The sequence below is a fragment of the Hippocampus zosterae genome, chromosome 8 (genome assembly GCF_025434085.1).
Source record: "Hippocampus zosterae strain Florida chromosome 8, ASM2543408v3, whole genome shotgun sequence".
Taxonomy (NCBI): Eukaryota; Metazoa; Chordata; class Actinopteri; order Syngnathiformes; family Syngnathidae; genus Hippocampus; species Hippocampus zosterae.
In genome coordinates this window covers 22152732-22167484 of record NC_067458.1, presented here as the reverse complement: position 1 = coordinate 22167484, position 14753 = coordinate 22152732, and the positions used below count along the sequence as shown (strand labels likewise).

Below are 14753 nucleotides of genomic sequence, written 5' to 3'. Positions count from 1 at the left end.
GTCAAATTCAGAAAACCCCGTGGGGCAATTAGAGTACATATGATCTAAATTGAAATAATTAACCATCATATGTGGTGGTGTATATTATATTATATGTGTGTAAAAGTAAACTTTTGACTCAACTGTGTCGATGACGTCAGTGTTTGTTGTTGTATGGACTTTTCTTAATTAACTGCTTGGGTTGTTTGGCTTCTCCTGGCGTGACCGACCACCTTGTCAACACCTCTGACCGGGTCCCCAAAAGACTCATTTAGGGAACATTAATTATTCAAAATGTTTTTACCCAATTTTGACTTGACTAATGAGTCATGTGGGTGTTGCGCGCCTGCACGTGTGTGTGTGTGTGCGTGTGCGTGTGTGTGTGTGCACGCTAGTTGTAAAAACCAAAGAATAAAACTTTTACAGATACACATGGCGTCATGGCTAACTTTTCTTATTTGTTATGCACAGTCCTGTGCTGAAAACAAACAAACAAAAACATTCAAACAAACCACAAACCTAAAACAAGGAACGTACAGAGCCCTTAAAGTGAAATGGAAGAAAACAAACAAACAAAACATTAGCGTTTGCTCGCAGTTTGCATTCCCGTGTAAATAACTCAAATTTATCAATTATTGTTATTATTATTATTTTGCAAGGGAATTTTTTTGGGGGAAAAACCGCAGTTGTGTACTTCCGGGTCATTTTCTGAGTAAAGGAAAGCAACAAAGTGGAGCGTTTTCACCCATGGGTAAGTTTAATTACATTTTAATTTGAAATGGGCTTGAAATACCAGAACATAAAATGTGTTGTTGGTCGTAAGCACGGTTTCCAAATATGCGAAAGACATCTGAAGCGTACTTAATAAAAAAAAATACAAAATGCTTCGTTTCGTATCTTGTGTGGGACAAATAAAGGATATCTTATGTTTGATTTGGGGGAGCCTAGAAATAAGTAATGGTAATTCCATTATTTTCACTGTGGCTGGACATTGTAAAATCTGAATGATTTCATGAAAAAAGTTTTTTTTGCTATCCATCGTCCAGTTTGTTGTTTTGGAGATCGGGTGCTCCCAGTGGTCGAGAAATGCCCCTTTGTGTCAACATGTGATCCCACGCCTGAACACTGGAGCGTGGGGCGGCTGCTGGCTGCTAAACAGGCGATACACAAGCAGCCCAATCCACCCGGTGTGCCATTCAGGAAGACGGCCAGCCAGACGTCGTCGTCGCCGCCTTCCCGGTACTGATGAGCGCTTGAACGATGGAGGTGGATGCTGTGATGGTTTCAACGCGGCCGTGGGTGTGAGCGCTACTCGGCCGGTTGTGGTGAAGTGTCCGTAGAAAGGTATTTAATCAACAAAGTAATCCAAATAAAAGTGACGTTTGTGTTTGATTTTAAGACGGTTACCGACTTCGGCTAACCGCAGTTAGCCCCTCGTGCTAGTGAAGCTAGTGCCGCCAACGTGTGTGGACTGTGGAGAGTGGGTTTCACTTGCCTTTTTGTTTGATTTAACCTCAAAACAATCCCTTCGTTGGCCCTCACGTTGGTTTTATGTTTGTGACAATCCACGTTGAGTCCCGATTTAAAATAAGCCAAACTTAACCGCGTTACGATGCGAGCTAGCTACGAGGCTAATTAAACTCACCTGTCGCGGTCACCTGAATGTCTGGCGACAACGAAGGAGACAGAAAGAAGCAAAAATGGTTCTTGCCAAAACACAAAGCGTGACGAGTCGTCAAAATAGTCGGTCGAAATGGGAAGTCGGGTGGCTGCGGTGTTTCCAAAGGAGGCCGAGCCGGTTTAACGAGATTCTGCAGCTCGCCATGGAGTGCAACTTTAAAGCTGTGGACTCGTCGTCGGAACCGAATTGGACACTTTGTCGTGAAAATGGTGCGTGGATTATTTATAGTTGGGATAGAACGTATTCATGTTTGCTTGCATTTTAACAACGCTTTTGTACCTGGGTTGCTTGCTTACAAATACAGCAGCAACTAATAATCTCCACTTCCGATTCGTACAAATAATTTGTAACTGTACTTAAAATAGTTTTAAGTACCCGTTTAGGTGTCTGACGATTTATTACAGATCTATGGATTGTCTACTTCTCACTCTGACAAAATAGGTCTTTTATTTTTTCTTAAACTTCTTTGGATAAAAAAAAAAAACAGAAAATAATATTCTGGCGCTTTATAAGTAAGGTGAAGAAAACAGAAACCGCAGTGACTAAAGGAATGTGAATCAGGGAGCATTAATGACAATGGCGTTACAGATTACGAATAGCAAGATATTCCCCGTCCATGGCTTTAATTTAAAGAATGATTTGTGGTGAATCGGTTGGGTTGTGCTGTGTCAGCCAAACCACCAGTTTTCACAGTTTAAAAAAAAACTCAAATATTAAACCACATTCATGATACTGACGTAACATTTTTTTTACTGTTACCTGACACATCTGTAAATGTTTTTTTTTATGTTTTGCTCATGCGCGACATGGTTACAGCATTTTGATTAATATTTCGCTTTATAGAATATGAATATTATTGAATCTTCTTTGTTGGTGGACTCTTCCATGTACCTGAATTGATGAGATGTGGTCTTGGTGTTCAGAGCGACATCTTTATGGCTGATCTTCAATCTAATTTGAAGAAAGTCTGAACACTTACTTTGTGTTGTTGTTGTTGTTGTCCCCTTCAACCCTTCCCTCCTCCAGGCGTGTGGCTCGACTTGAGCAGCGCCTCTGGCCTGCAGAGACTTCTTCACTGCCTGGTTGTCAATGTAACACAGGAGAAAAACAACAACAGCAACAGCAGCACATCCGGCCTCGGAATGGCTCAGGACCGCGGCAAGTACGACTTCTACATCGGCCTGGCTCTCGCTGTCAGCTCCAGCATCTTCATCGGCGGCAGCTTCATCCTCAAGAAGAAGGGCCTGCTGCGTTTGGCCAGGAAGGGATCCATGCGAGCCGGTAACGAGCTTTCAGCGACATGTACACTGTCGACATATGGCCTCCAATAGGCAGCCACACATAAAGGTGGATGGGTAGACCACGACTTGTCTCCACGGCAACGATACACAGACGGGCTATTTTTGGGTGACTGAGTTCACTGCCGCAAGTGCAGCTTTTACCTTCGTACGTGCCTTGATTGCGCCAAAATGGCGTGGTCCACATTTGCCGCTGAAAGAAAATTGGAGCAAGCATCGTTATGTCATATCGGTAACGACAGCAAAATCGACACAGTGCTCAATTAAGAGTGGGGTGGATTTCGGGGAAGCGCAAGAGACCATTTTTCAGACCTGCTAAGGCGTGCGCCAGCAAGGCGGCCTACAAACTTGGCAGTAGTTGGCGCCATAATACGGGGATAGTTTGACACATCGGGGACTCATCACCTGCGTCAGAAAGAGAGATTTTGTCATTGTGTTGAATGAAAGTTTCAAAATCTGAATTTCTAGAGGTATCGGTACTTGGTATCGGTACTTGGTATCGATTTATACTGGTATTTGTGTGGTGGTGGTGAGGGAGGGAAGTGGCATCAAGCATCCTTTGTTGTGGTGAAATGTAATCTTGGAATGTTGAATACACTTTCTTTTATCATGACGCTGCCATTGAGCAACTAGAAATAATTTTGTGAATGTCTCACCGAAAGAGTTGAAAAGAACCGCTCCATCTTGTGATGCAGTGTATGTAAACGTCAGTTTAACTTTTGCCGGCGCTTCCTGCTCGATGGTGATTGTGCAACTCGAAACGCAGCAACTCGTGGAGAAACCATTGGAGGCGCATTGTAGGCCATCCTTCCATATACAGTCGGATTGAGTCACCGGCAACGCCTTTTTGCTTTGAAAGCAATCGGCGCCATCTTGATGAGTATTTTTCCACACTGACGTCATTGAATCGATGAACCTAAAATGCGCGCTCGACAAGATAGACTCCTTTTAATTCATGAGCTCTTTTCTAAGGAGCTGGATAGCAAAACTCGCAACAGGTTTTTGATCCACAACTGGACCGATAAATGTCATCTAGGGGTGGATCAAGACTCGCTGCTGTTCATTTTTCCGCGGGGATTTTTTTTTAAACTTCATTCGGCAACGTGGATGGAATGTGGTGGTGAGATCACGCCTTCTTTTCAAATAGCCTTTCCTCTCCGTCACCGTTTCAGGTCAGGGCGGCCATGCTTATCTCAAGGAGTGGCTGTGGTGGGCTGGTTTACTTTCAAGTAAGTGATTTATGAAACAGAATTTGCACCAACATCACGAGCGTAACCCCGTTTGACTTCCGAGGTGGTCGCATATCAAGTGAATTCATCAGACTGCTCATCATAAAACCTCAAACCACTCGTGCGGACGTTTTAAGTTGCACTACGGAAAATAAGTTCGAGACGATCATAAAAGTACCGTATTTTCCGCACGATAAAGCGCAACTTCAATGAATGGCCAATTTTAAAACTTCTCATATTTGGGGCGCACCCCATTATACGGCGAATAGAATGAATGGAAGCTTCAATAGTGGCTGCGGTTCTGTTATGCATCCACTAGATGGAGCTACAAGTGAAATCGATACGGGTGTATTTATGTAGTGAGTTGACAACCGCTGCAAATTTACAGTATAACAAAGTGCTTGGCAGAACATTTAAAGTACCACATCCAAGAAATTAGAATATTGATCCATTTATAAAGTGCATCGGATTATAAGATATCCTTTATTTGTCCCACACTGGGGAAATTTACATTTCATATAGAGCGCGCAGTCTGTTTTTGAGAAAATTGAATGCTTTTAGGTGCGTCTTGTAGTGCAGAAAATACAGTCTAAGAAATAAAATTGGGTCTTCAAATTTTTTTTTTACCTCAGTTCATGCATGGTATAATTTTTGTTTCAGAAGTCAAGTTTTGGTTTTTCATGTCGCGTAACTATCAGTGCAGTTTTTCCGACAAATTAGCCCTCGGTGTGGCTCCAAATTTAGTGAAAACTATTGGTGATCATGTTATTAATAAGCCTTGACGTATTGTTAAAAGTGTTGGTTTAGAAAAATGTAATCTTATGTTTTTTTTAAATTAAGCATAATTATTAATTCTTATTTGTATTTATTTATTTTTTAAAAGAGTGTTTTTGCTTTATCATTTTCAGTGGGTGCCGGTGAAGCCGCCAACTTTGCAGCGTACGCCTTCGCCCCCGCCACTCTAGTCACGCCCCTGGGCGCCCTCAGCGTGCTGGTCAGGTACGGGTCGAAACTTTCAGATATTATTCTTACTTTTTTCCGAAATGTCACTGGTTGTCACCGATGATGTAATGGCCGTCCGCTCTCAGCGCGGTGCTGTCGTCGTACTTCCTGAGTGAGCGCTTGAACCTTCACGGCAAGCTTGGCTGTCTGCTCAGTGTGCTGGGCTCCACGACCATGGTCATACACGCCCCTAAAGAGGAGGAGATCAGCAGCCTGGACGACATGGCGCGAAAGCTGGTCGACCCAGGTAAACGTGGACGCCGTGTTGCATTTGGAAAAATATATATATATATATAGTGAAACTATATTTAACAAATGTGTTGTATTAGATTAACAATAACTAGAGGCAGTGAAATACTTTGTACAACTTCTGCTGTTTTGAATACACTATTGAAGTCAACAGTTCTTCTACTTACCACTAGAGGGTACCCGCGTAGCAAATTCAGAAAATTACCGCACTTCGCTGCTGTATACTTGCGGTACACGTTTCTCGCCCAGCTTCTTCTGATCCTTTGCACTGCGTGTGTCCGATTAAGGCTTCTTCATCTTCGCCACGGCGGTGGTAACGGTGGTGCTGGTGTTGATTTTGGCGGTGGCCCCACGCCACGGTCAGACCAACATCCTGGTGTACATCAGCATCTGCTCGCTCATCGGCTCGCTGTCCGTGTCGTGCGTCAAGGGCCTCGGCATCGCCATCAAGGAGGCGCTGGGCGGCATCAATGTGGCACGCGCCCCCCTGGCCTGGCTGCTTGTGGTGGGCCTGCTGGTCTGCGTGGGAACGCAGATCAACTTCCTCAACAAGGCGCTGGACATCTTTAACACGTCCCTGGTGACGCCCATCTACTACGTGTTCTTCACCACTTCCGTGCTAACGTGCTCGGCCGCGCTCTTCAAGGAGTGGCAGCACATGGGCGCGGCGGACGTCATCGGCACATTGGCCGGCTTCCTCACCATCGTGGTGGGCATCTTCCTGCTGCACGCCTTCAAGGACGTCAACGTCAGCTTGGCCACGCTGGCCGCCGCCGTGCGCAAGGACCAAAAGCGCGCCAACGGCGCCTCCACCGACGCCAACTGTACGTACCAACTCCTCCATAGCAACGGCGACGTGGACGAAGAGCGCGAGACGCCGTTCGACGCCGTCTCAAGGCGCAATGGGAGCTTGGTGTCGTAGAGACAATCTGGTCCAATGGATTCTACTCGTTTTCCTTTGCCTTACTTTCCCCCTCTCGTCTCTTTCCATTCAGTTGTAGCACTAGGGGAGAAAAATGGCTGTGTTGGGAATCACTACTGTGCACGATGTGTGCAAACAATTTTTATCGTGGGCCCCACACGCAAGGAGGAAGTTATGAAGTGAAGATCATGAACTTGACCTCCATGTGTGGTGGTCAAGAAATCACAGCAAAATGATCAGTTTCTCAAGATTTTGCTGTGGAGCAATACAGTAGGTCCCTGCTATTCACCGGAGATGGAGACTGGGCAAACAGGGAAAATCTCTGTATAATCATGTCCCATCAAAATTAAAAAAAAAAAAAAAAATAAAAATAATCTGCAAATATATAACTAAGTATGCAGGGTCCCACTATCAATATGTTTTGAGTAAAATTTACATTTTGATTTCGCTGTCAGCTCAAGACAAGCTTTGCTCTGGGACAACGCTTGTATGTCAAATCACTCGTATTCCAAATCAGCTTTCCCGATTGCATTCATTCATTCCGGTGTTCCAATAAGCATTATTTTTGTAATGTTAAGGAAAGTAGCACTTTACAGTATTTGACTTCATAAAAACTTAACATAGTTCAGTAAAAGTAATGGAATATTTTTCTTACTAGAAACGCACTACAAAATGTTTTGTGGTGAGGGGGCAATTTAACAAATGGCATTTCCATTTGATTTAAGGCACCACTCTATTGTAATCTTGAGTATTTACCTGCTGAAAATTTTGATGAATAGTAAAACTACATTACCAGAATCTCCCCTCCCCACATCATTTTTTATTTTTTTAATTCATGACTTGAACCTTCCTATTGCATTCCTGCGTCAATTTAACCTGTGGTATGTGTAACCCTCCTTGTGTCGGTTTGTTTCGCTATACCAAAAACGATCATGGGTCAAAGTGACCTGCTGCATGTTCAGCCAGCAAGAAAATGAATACAAATAGTTTAATCGCCAATATTTGCTCTTAACTATTGGGGGGGGGGGGTTTAAAATCACATTTCCATAAATTTCGATGGGTAAATTTGAGAAATTCTGAAATCAAAGTGCAGTCACAGAAGGGATTAAACTCAGGGGTGTACTTACTCCCCCCTCCCTCTACTCAATTCCAATCATTTCTCCTGGTACATGAATTATTCATGCGGCAGGTGGGTCATATTGACCCATGAACACGTTCACTGTATCACCGGATCGCCAAGTTTAAAATACTGTATGTGAAACAAAGCATTTTTATTCAAGTGACCAGAAATGTCATATTTTTTCCTTCTTATTTGGGTCAATTTGATCCGTAGCATAGGAGGGTTAAACTGTTTTCATGCACTGGAAATATTTATATTCAACATGAGGTTTCACTGTCACTACAAATTGTCGTGATACTTGAAAGTAACTTTGATTTTAATTTTTCAGAGAAAAATGCAGCTCTGTGGATGAACAACAGATTTGTTACATACAGTATTTATTGAAATAATAAAACGATGATTAAAAGTCAAGGCACAGTCAATAGAAATGCGTTGGCATGCAAAATATGAAAAACAAAACTTCACCGCACTTCTAATGTTCCATCTTCATCACCACCACCAACACCACAAAATCTTTTAAATATTAATCTCTTAGAAAGTTTATCTAGAAGTATAAAACAATCTATTAACCCGATAAGGCACATGTGAATACAAAAATTTTATTGTGGGAATAAAACTCAATGGTCTTTGCTAGCCGAGTACCCCCCCTCCCTCCCCACCCAAAAAAGGGAATATTTGTAATATTTTTGCACTCAGCTGCTGGCCAGTGATTGGTGGATGGGCGGCTGGAAGCAGCGCACGTGCTCCACCGGCATGTTCTCGCCGTCGCTCGACTTGAGGTACTTATTCAGAATGGCGAAGATCTCGTTGTTGAGCACTTGGAACTTGCGGATGCGGTCCACCATTTTCTTCAGCGCCTGGGAAAACAAAAATGGACACAAAATGGATGCTTCGAGTTCAATGTGACCAAAGAAAGTGTGAGCTGGCATGGGAAAACAGTAGCTTGGAACGTTAAGATTATTCCAGCACATTAAAAAGTGAGAAAATAACATCGTATACATTTTTTTAAAAATAACTCCAAAAACTGAGTACTCGCAATATATATTTGAAGGGAAAAAAATACTGATTAGGTAGCTATGACAAAAGATTGCATTTAAAATGATTATTTCAAAGTAATTAGAAAAATATATTTTTAAAGAACAATTTTAAATTAACATTTGGTGTTTCCAGAAATAAACATTTTGTTTTTAAAATGAATAAAAAAATGACGCATTCTTTTTGCATTTGTGTTAAGTGTTTAAAAAAAATGCTTTGGATTTACTTAATTTGAAAAACATTACATTGTGTGTTTGTCCAAGGACCTGGAGAAAACCTAGCATTCCAAAAACAAAATTCTTATTAAGTTCACTTAAGACTAAATTATCCTGAGGTGTAAATTTGAGTGTGCAAACAACCACTCCAGAGTGTACCCCGCCTCTCGGTATGCTACGGTACTCACGACGCTCTTAATGAGCTCGTCCTTGCCGTCGTGCTTCTGCACTTTGAGCAGGTGGTAGCTGAAGTCGAGGATGTCAAAGCGTCTCTGCTGGCCCAACAGGCTGATGATCAAGCAGCCCGCCCAGTGGAGTCCATCGCCGAAGCACTGCCTGAAAAAAAAGCGCAGATGCGTTAGCATTAAGCTAACAGCCTTTTGTGAATGGTTAGGCTGAACATTTTGGTGTTTAAATCAAGAATTCCCCGGGGGAAAAAAAAAAGCCCCTGTACTTACTCGACAGTGAATTCGTGCGCGCCGACGGGGATGCAGTAGACAAACTGCATGGCGCTCCACAGACGATGGAACTCCACGCACTCGTCCACGTGCATGACGCCGTTGCTGGGGAGCGGGCCGCGCCAGATGGGGTCATCCAGGAAGCCGCGCACGCGCGCCAGGATCACCTCAAACATGGACAGGCCGCAGCAAAGTCGCTCCTTGGTCAGCAGGTCACCCTCGCGAGCGATGGCGATTTGCTACAGGCGGAGGGGAAATGACAAATTCGACCAAATTCCAACTCAAAAACACTTGAGCATTACATTTTTTTGCACACCAGTTAAATGAATTAAAATCAAACTTCGACAAGACTAACTGTAAATGTAGATTTGCGGTTCAGCGGTCACAATCTCATCAATTTCCAGAAGGTTCCACTTATCGACGTTTTATTTTATCCGATCGGTCACTTATCGCCGTCTTTGTTTTTTTTTCCGGGTTCCCCCCCCCCCAACAGATTTTTTTTTTACCAATCCCACAATATTTCGTAATTCGCAAACATATTCGTTTTTTTAAACCTTGATCCCCTTGCATATTTAAAAAAGCTAAGCAGACCTATCATACATATTTTTCGTATTCAATCTTCTAACGTGGCGGCCCGGTAGTCCAGTGGTTAGCACGTGGGCTTCACAGTGCAGAGGTACCGGGTTCGTTTCCAGCTCCGGCCTCCCTGTGTGGAGTTTGGATGTTCTCCCCGGGCCTGCGTGGGTTTTCTCCGGGTGCTCCGGTTTCCTCCCACATTCCAAAAACATGCATGGCAGGCTGGTTGAACACTCTAAATTGTCCCTAGGTGTGAATGCGAGCGTAGATGGTTGTTCGTCTCTGTGTGCCCTGCGATTGGCTGGCAACCGATTCAGGGTGTCCCCCGCCTACTGCCCGAAGACAGCTGGGATAGGCTCCAGCACCCCCCGCGACCTTAGTGAGGATCAAGCGGCTCGGAAAATGAATGAATGAATGAATCTTCTAACGTTTCCTCCCCTATCCTTCACTTTTCTTTTTATCCAATCCCCCACATATTTTTTTTCCTCCTTGTCCAATCTTTCACGATTCATGGTCGGGCCTGAAAGTGTATCACAAATTGTGGCTTCCTATTGCTATTGCTATTCCTATACCTATTCCAGCTGTCAACTTAGTAAATTTCTAGTTTATTCCGTTCATTCCCATATGGCAAGTCGATTCACGACACATGTGAGGTGGCCTGCGCGCTAATGGCCTACCTGTGGCGTGCCGAGACGCTCAATGAGAGGAACCATGTGCAGCGCCGTGTATTTGGCCTCCAGACGCTTCATCTTGGCATCCAGGCGCTCCCCCTCTGTCAACACACACACAATTTTTTCGAATCCTTGTTAACGATAAGCTTCTGAATTTTTTTTAAGCTGATTGAAATTTGATTGCCATCTCTTATTTGAGTTGATGTTCGAGTAATTTCAATCTATTTTCATTTATATTCCGTTGTCTTTTCACCAATGATATTAACAATCCACTTGGGTTATTTGTGTTTTTTGTTTGATCATGACAGGAAATGAACAAGACGTGAGTTTGCGTGTTGGATGTTTACCTTTGATGTGGACTCTGGGCAGAATGTTCTGGAAAGGTGCCGCATGCAGCAGATCACAAACCTCCTCCTGCGACTGCGCCACAGCACGAGACAAATCAACAACACGTGTTCATGCTCTGGGCTCAAACTGGCCATTTGTGTTCACCCCACGATTCCTCTACTTTTTTTTTCTCCACGGGCTTTAAATGGACATTATTTTTCCTGATTAAACACAGTAATGCACTCCTGATGTACAGGTATTTTTGTCCACTTGGGGGCACAATTTTCATGGTTTACTGTTATATCTGTGACTGTGAATGGCTTTAAAAGGCAGGGCCTGAGCCGGTGAGTGACGTGGGCGCCGGCAATTGACAGTTGCTAGCTGGCCGTGTCTTTTCCAGACTTTTTCCTCCTGCCTCTGCGCCAACTTATTTCTGACGACCGCAGCAGTCTTGCGAGGACAAATTATCCCTGCAAAGCTTCCAGGCTGAGATTTTTTGTTGTTAATGAGATGTTTGATCACCGCAGCTCTATTTTTAAGCACCAACAAGCAAAAGTAGTTTCAGAGGGAGTGGCTTTGGCCGTACCAGACTCTGCTCGCTGAGTAGGCAGAAGAGGAGGGCGTTGCCCACCTCCCGCAGGTTCTGGAAGCAAACCGTCTTGAGCTCAGCATACTCCACAATGTCCTTCAGCTGGTGGTGGAAAAACTCCAGGATTCCTGTGCGGGGGGGGTAATAAAACACATCAGAAAGCAGAAAATGTACACAATTTCTCTCGAGGGCCCGACCGATATCTTTTTTTTTAAAGGCTCATATAGATTCCGATACTTGGCAGAAGAGAATTCAGATTTAACTTCTTTTTGGGACGTAAAGGAGAGCACACACAAACCTGGCGAGCCGTACTCATGGCGGGGAAGCCGGCAGATCTTGGGCATCACCTCCATCAGGGTCTTTACATACTGCATGATGGTGCCCTGGAGCTACAGTACAAAGGCCGGCAAGCAGCCACTTTGTTAGGCAGACCGCCCCCAACCATCCTAACGTCACAATCGGCAGACTCCGAGTCCGACTCACCAAGCTCTTGACCACCTTGAGCAGCTCCTCCATTACCACTGCGATGCCCTGGTAGCCCAACAGCCGGCACATGACCTTGATGTGCGGCGGGCCCACAAAGTTGCGGTAGCAACTAAAAATGCTGCTGTACGTCAAGTTCAGCGTCTGCCGCCACACGGAGGGAAAATACAGTCAGGGAGGGGCGGTACCGGGAAGCTGAAAAGCAAAAGTGAACTCTGGCCAGAAGCAAATAAGGTTTCTAATTGCATATACATGCCACAAGATGGCGCCAACGCATTTAAAATTGATAGGACCATAAAGCATCAACACCATGCATCTAACATGTACCAAATCACAAACCCATGTTGCATCAATGAGTGAGATGTCTATGCCTTTCTGTGACTCTGCCAGTCTTTCATTTCAACCTCTTCTTTGGCACGGACCACAGTTTGTTTTTTTAGTGCTGAAAGAAGAACCTGCCGGAGGGAAGTACAATTCTGGAGGACTGAGAATCTTTGGGGTGGGTTCTCAGCTCTGAATATTTGCAGTTTGGCACTTGCAAATTTGTCACTGAAAGTGAAGTGGATTCAAAGTAAAACTTAACAGGGAGAAAAATTATGGATATAGCAGCAGAACTTCCATTTGTGCAGTTTTTTTTAATGGGGGGGATAAGATTTCTGTTTTAAAAAATCCTTCTATGTACATCAGTATCCTTTTAGGAATGATCCTCTTTAGAATCCTTGAAATATTCCATGACAATCAGCTTATAGTCGTTGGCTTTTTAGGAGCAGATGGTTGCCTTCTCCCTCTCTCTCTCATGTTTGAAAATTGGCATTATTCTCTTTTTCAGTCGACTGCAGGATATTCAACCCCGGCTCATCCCGACCCCCCCCCCCCCCCTCTTTCCTCCCAGCGCTATGGTGGCTACGCACACACCCGACCGCGGCGGCTCAAACAAGGATGCACTGATCTGCACTGCATGTTGACAGCGTCATCCGAGATGTGACGGGATGAGACTCGGGTTCATCGGAGAGCGCAGAGTGGTAAGTTCTCAATGTTCTGCTGTTATTTATTGATCAAAACATTAATTGCGTATTTAATATTTGACATGGAAGTGCTTGTTTTGTTGCTATGGGTTAGAGTTGACAGATAGGTTGACTTTGTGCGAGGAGAACAAAAGAAACATTTCTGATAAAGTAGCAAATCGAATGTACTGTAGGGTTGTTGTTTTTTTTTGGACAGATTTTGATGCCGTACCAGTGGTACATCTGCTCCCTCTAGTGGTATGCAAAATAATCACATCCTTCATCCAATTCAGTTGTATTTGACTTTCTACATTCAATATAACTGAACTATACTTCAGAGCGTAATGTTTCAGTGGTTTACAATAACAAAAATGTATTTTAGGAATGAAAACTATATCTTGATAGTGACCATGTTGCAGTATTTTTTTTAGGTGCCATTTTGTATGTACAAGGCTGGAGAAGCGCTGATCTCACCATTGGGATATTCTAAAAAAAGAGTCAAATGGTTGGCCATGACTCAATGACCTCTTGGCAAATCATTGGGCGCGATTACATAATCTAATCCCACCGATGACCAGGGTTTATATTCTAGACAATCCCCCACTTATTATCCTGGCATTGTTACATCGTAACTAATCCCAATGCGGGATTTACATTAGTAATTGATTGCAAAATGATTCGTGGCGGGCTATTCTTGGGGTACTTATTTAAGATTTTGCTTTGTCTCCTTGAGGCCTTGGAGCAAAGGAGAGCTGCATACAGAAAAACAAACAACCATACAGTGAAATGACCACATTAACATTACATTAGTGCAATGCATCTCATTATGCATGTCCATTTAACTGAAGCAAAAAATGTGCCGAAAATGGTTACATTCTTAATTACTATTATGATCACATTTTGCTATATTTTTTTACAGTGCTGCGGCAGATTAATGGCATTTCCATCCATTTGAATAGGGAAATATGATGTTTTGAGTTCCAAGCGTGGTCAATTTAAACTCAAATCGCAAAGTTAATATGAGACCAGCCGAAGTATTTTTCATAAGCGCGACTTTGCTCGACATTTTGCAGACCACTGCCCTCCTCTCTGTTCCAGGTGTGTTTTGCACTGTGAGTACCGCACGCTGGAATTGCATGAGGAAACATTTTTTTTCTCCCTCATGGCAATCGCAGTCTATAACGTCTCTGCAACCACCGCCAGGGTGAGCTGGCCCCCGTCGGCCGGCTGCCTGGACACCTTCTACAGCGTCATGTACAGCCCCAACTGGAACAGCCTGCTCATGGCCTTCAAGCGTAAGAGCTTCATGCACGAGGAGCGCATCCCCGTCAGCCAGACCGCCGCCCACCTGGCCAACCTGCTCCCGCAGACCACCTACTTACTTTGCGTCACGTGCCAGGCCGCCAACCCGGTGCGTGACCAGTGTCAGGTGTTCGGCACCCTGAGCGACAGCGGCGAGGGGCAGGATCGCGGCGGCTGGGAGCTGGCCACGGGTGCCTGGCTGACCTGCTGCCTTCTGCTACTGGTCATCGCCGGCGTTTTGTTGTGGGGTTGCCTGCACGGCGTCTGCGCGGGGCGAGCGGGCGGCGGCAGACAAGGATGCTCGGTGGTGACCGACGCGGTCCGGTTGGGTCGCTCGTCAACCGGGCGATTATACACGCCGCGGGGAAGCGGCGACAACGGCAGCCAACGCGGCCACCACCACGAGCTCAGGACGCTGGCTCGGCTTGCTGGGAGCGAGCCAGCTTGAGGCAATTAGATTGAGGTCATCGCCATATTGTCCAGCCCAGAGAGAATTATGGTGTACTGGATTATGGATTGTAATCGAATCCTAAGCGTCGGGAAATAAAACATACCCCACTTCAAATTGACTGCTTATTTTTGTTTTTTGATTTTTAATCGGCCTAAGTAAATC

General features: G+C 44.5%; 3 protein-coding genes and 1 long non-coding RNA gene across 4 annotated transcripts in view; 2 read left to right on the top strand and 2 right to left on the bottom strand.

Moving 5' to 3' along the window:
- Positions 1–714: 714 nt before the first annotated feature.
- Positions 715–1765, bottom strand: LOC127606247 (uncharacterized). The gene is made up of 2 exons (XR_007963758.1): positions 1625–1765; positions 715–1231 (listed from the first exon to the last, which is right to left on the bottom strand). It is a non-coding gene; the product is annotated as an uncharacterized LOC127606247 (long non-coding RNA).
- Positions 1680–8126, top strand: nipa2 (NIPA magnesium transporter 2). Its single transcript, XM_052074352.1, has 6 exons — positions 1680–1869; positions 2687–2941; positions 4131–4187; positions 5096–5186; positions 5276–5436; positions 5726–8126. The coding sequence occupies exons 1-6, from the start codon at positions 1680–1682 to the stop codon at positions 6358–6360; spliced, it is 1389 nt and encodes a 462-aa protein (XP_051930312.1). The 3' UTR covers positions 6361–8126.
- The window catches only part of cyfip1 (cytoplasmic FMR1 interacting protein 1), a 21536-nt gene continuing 14184 nt past the window's right edge, over positions 7402–14753 (bottom strand). Inside the window, exons 24-31 of the mRNA XM_052074351.1 lie at positions 11835–11978; positions 11650–11740; positions 11349–11479; positions 10783–10855; positions 10442–10536; positions 9189–9427; positions 8919–9066; positions 7402–8337 (exon numbers count right to left, since the gene is read on the bottom strand). Coding sequence (XP_051930311.1) covers positions 8173–8337; positions 8919–9066; positions 9189–9427; positions 10442–10536; positions 10783–10855; positions 11349–11479; positions 11650–11740; positions 11835–11978 — 1086 coding nt within the window. The 3' untranslated portion in view covers positions 7402–8172. The remainder of the gene's footprint in view (positions 8338–8918; positions 9067–9188; positions 9428–10441; positions 10537–10782; positions 10856–11348; positions 11480–11649; positions 11741–11834; positions 11979–14753) is intronic.
- LOC127606246 (fibronectin type III domain-containing protein 9) lies at positions 13992–14588 on the top strand. The gene has a single exon (XM_052074354.1). The coding sequence runs from the start codon at positions 14001–14003 to the stop codon at positions 14586–14588; it is 588 nt and encodes a 195-aa protein (XP_051930314.1). The 5' UTR covers positions 13992–14000.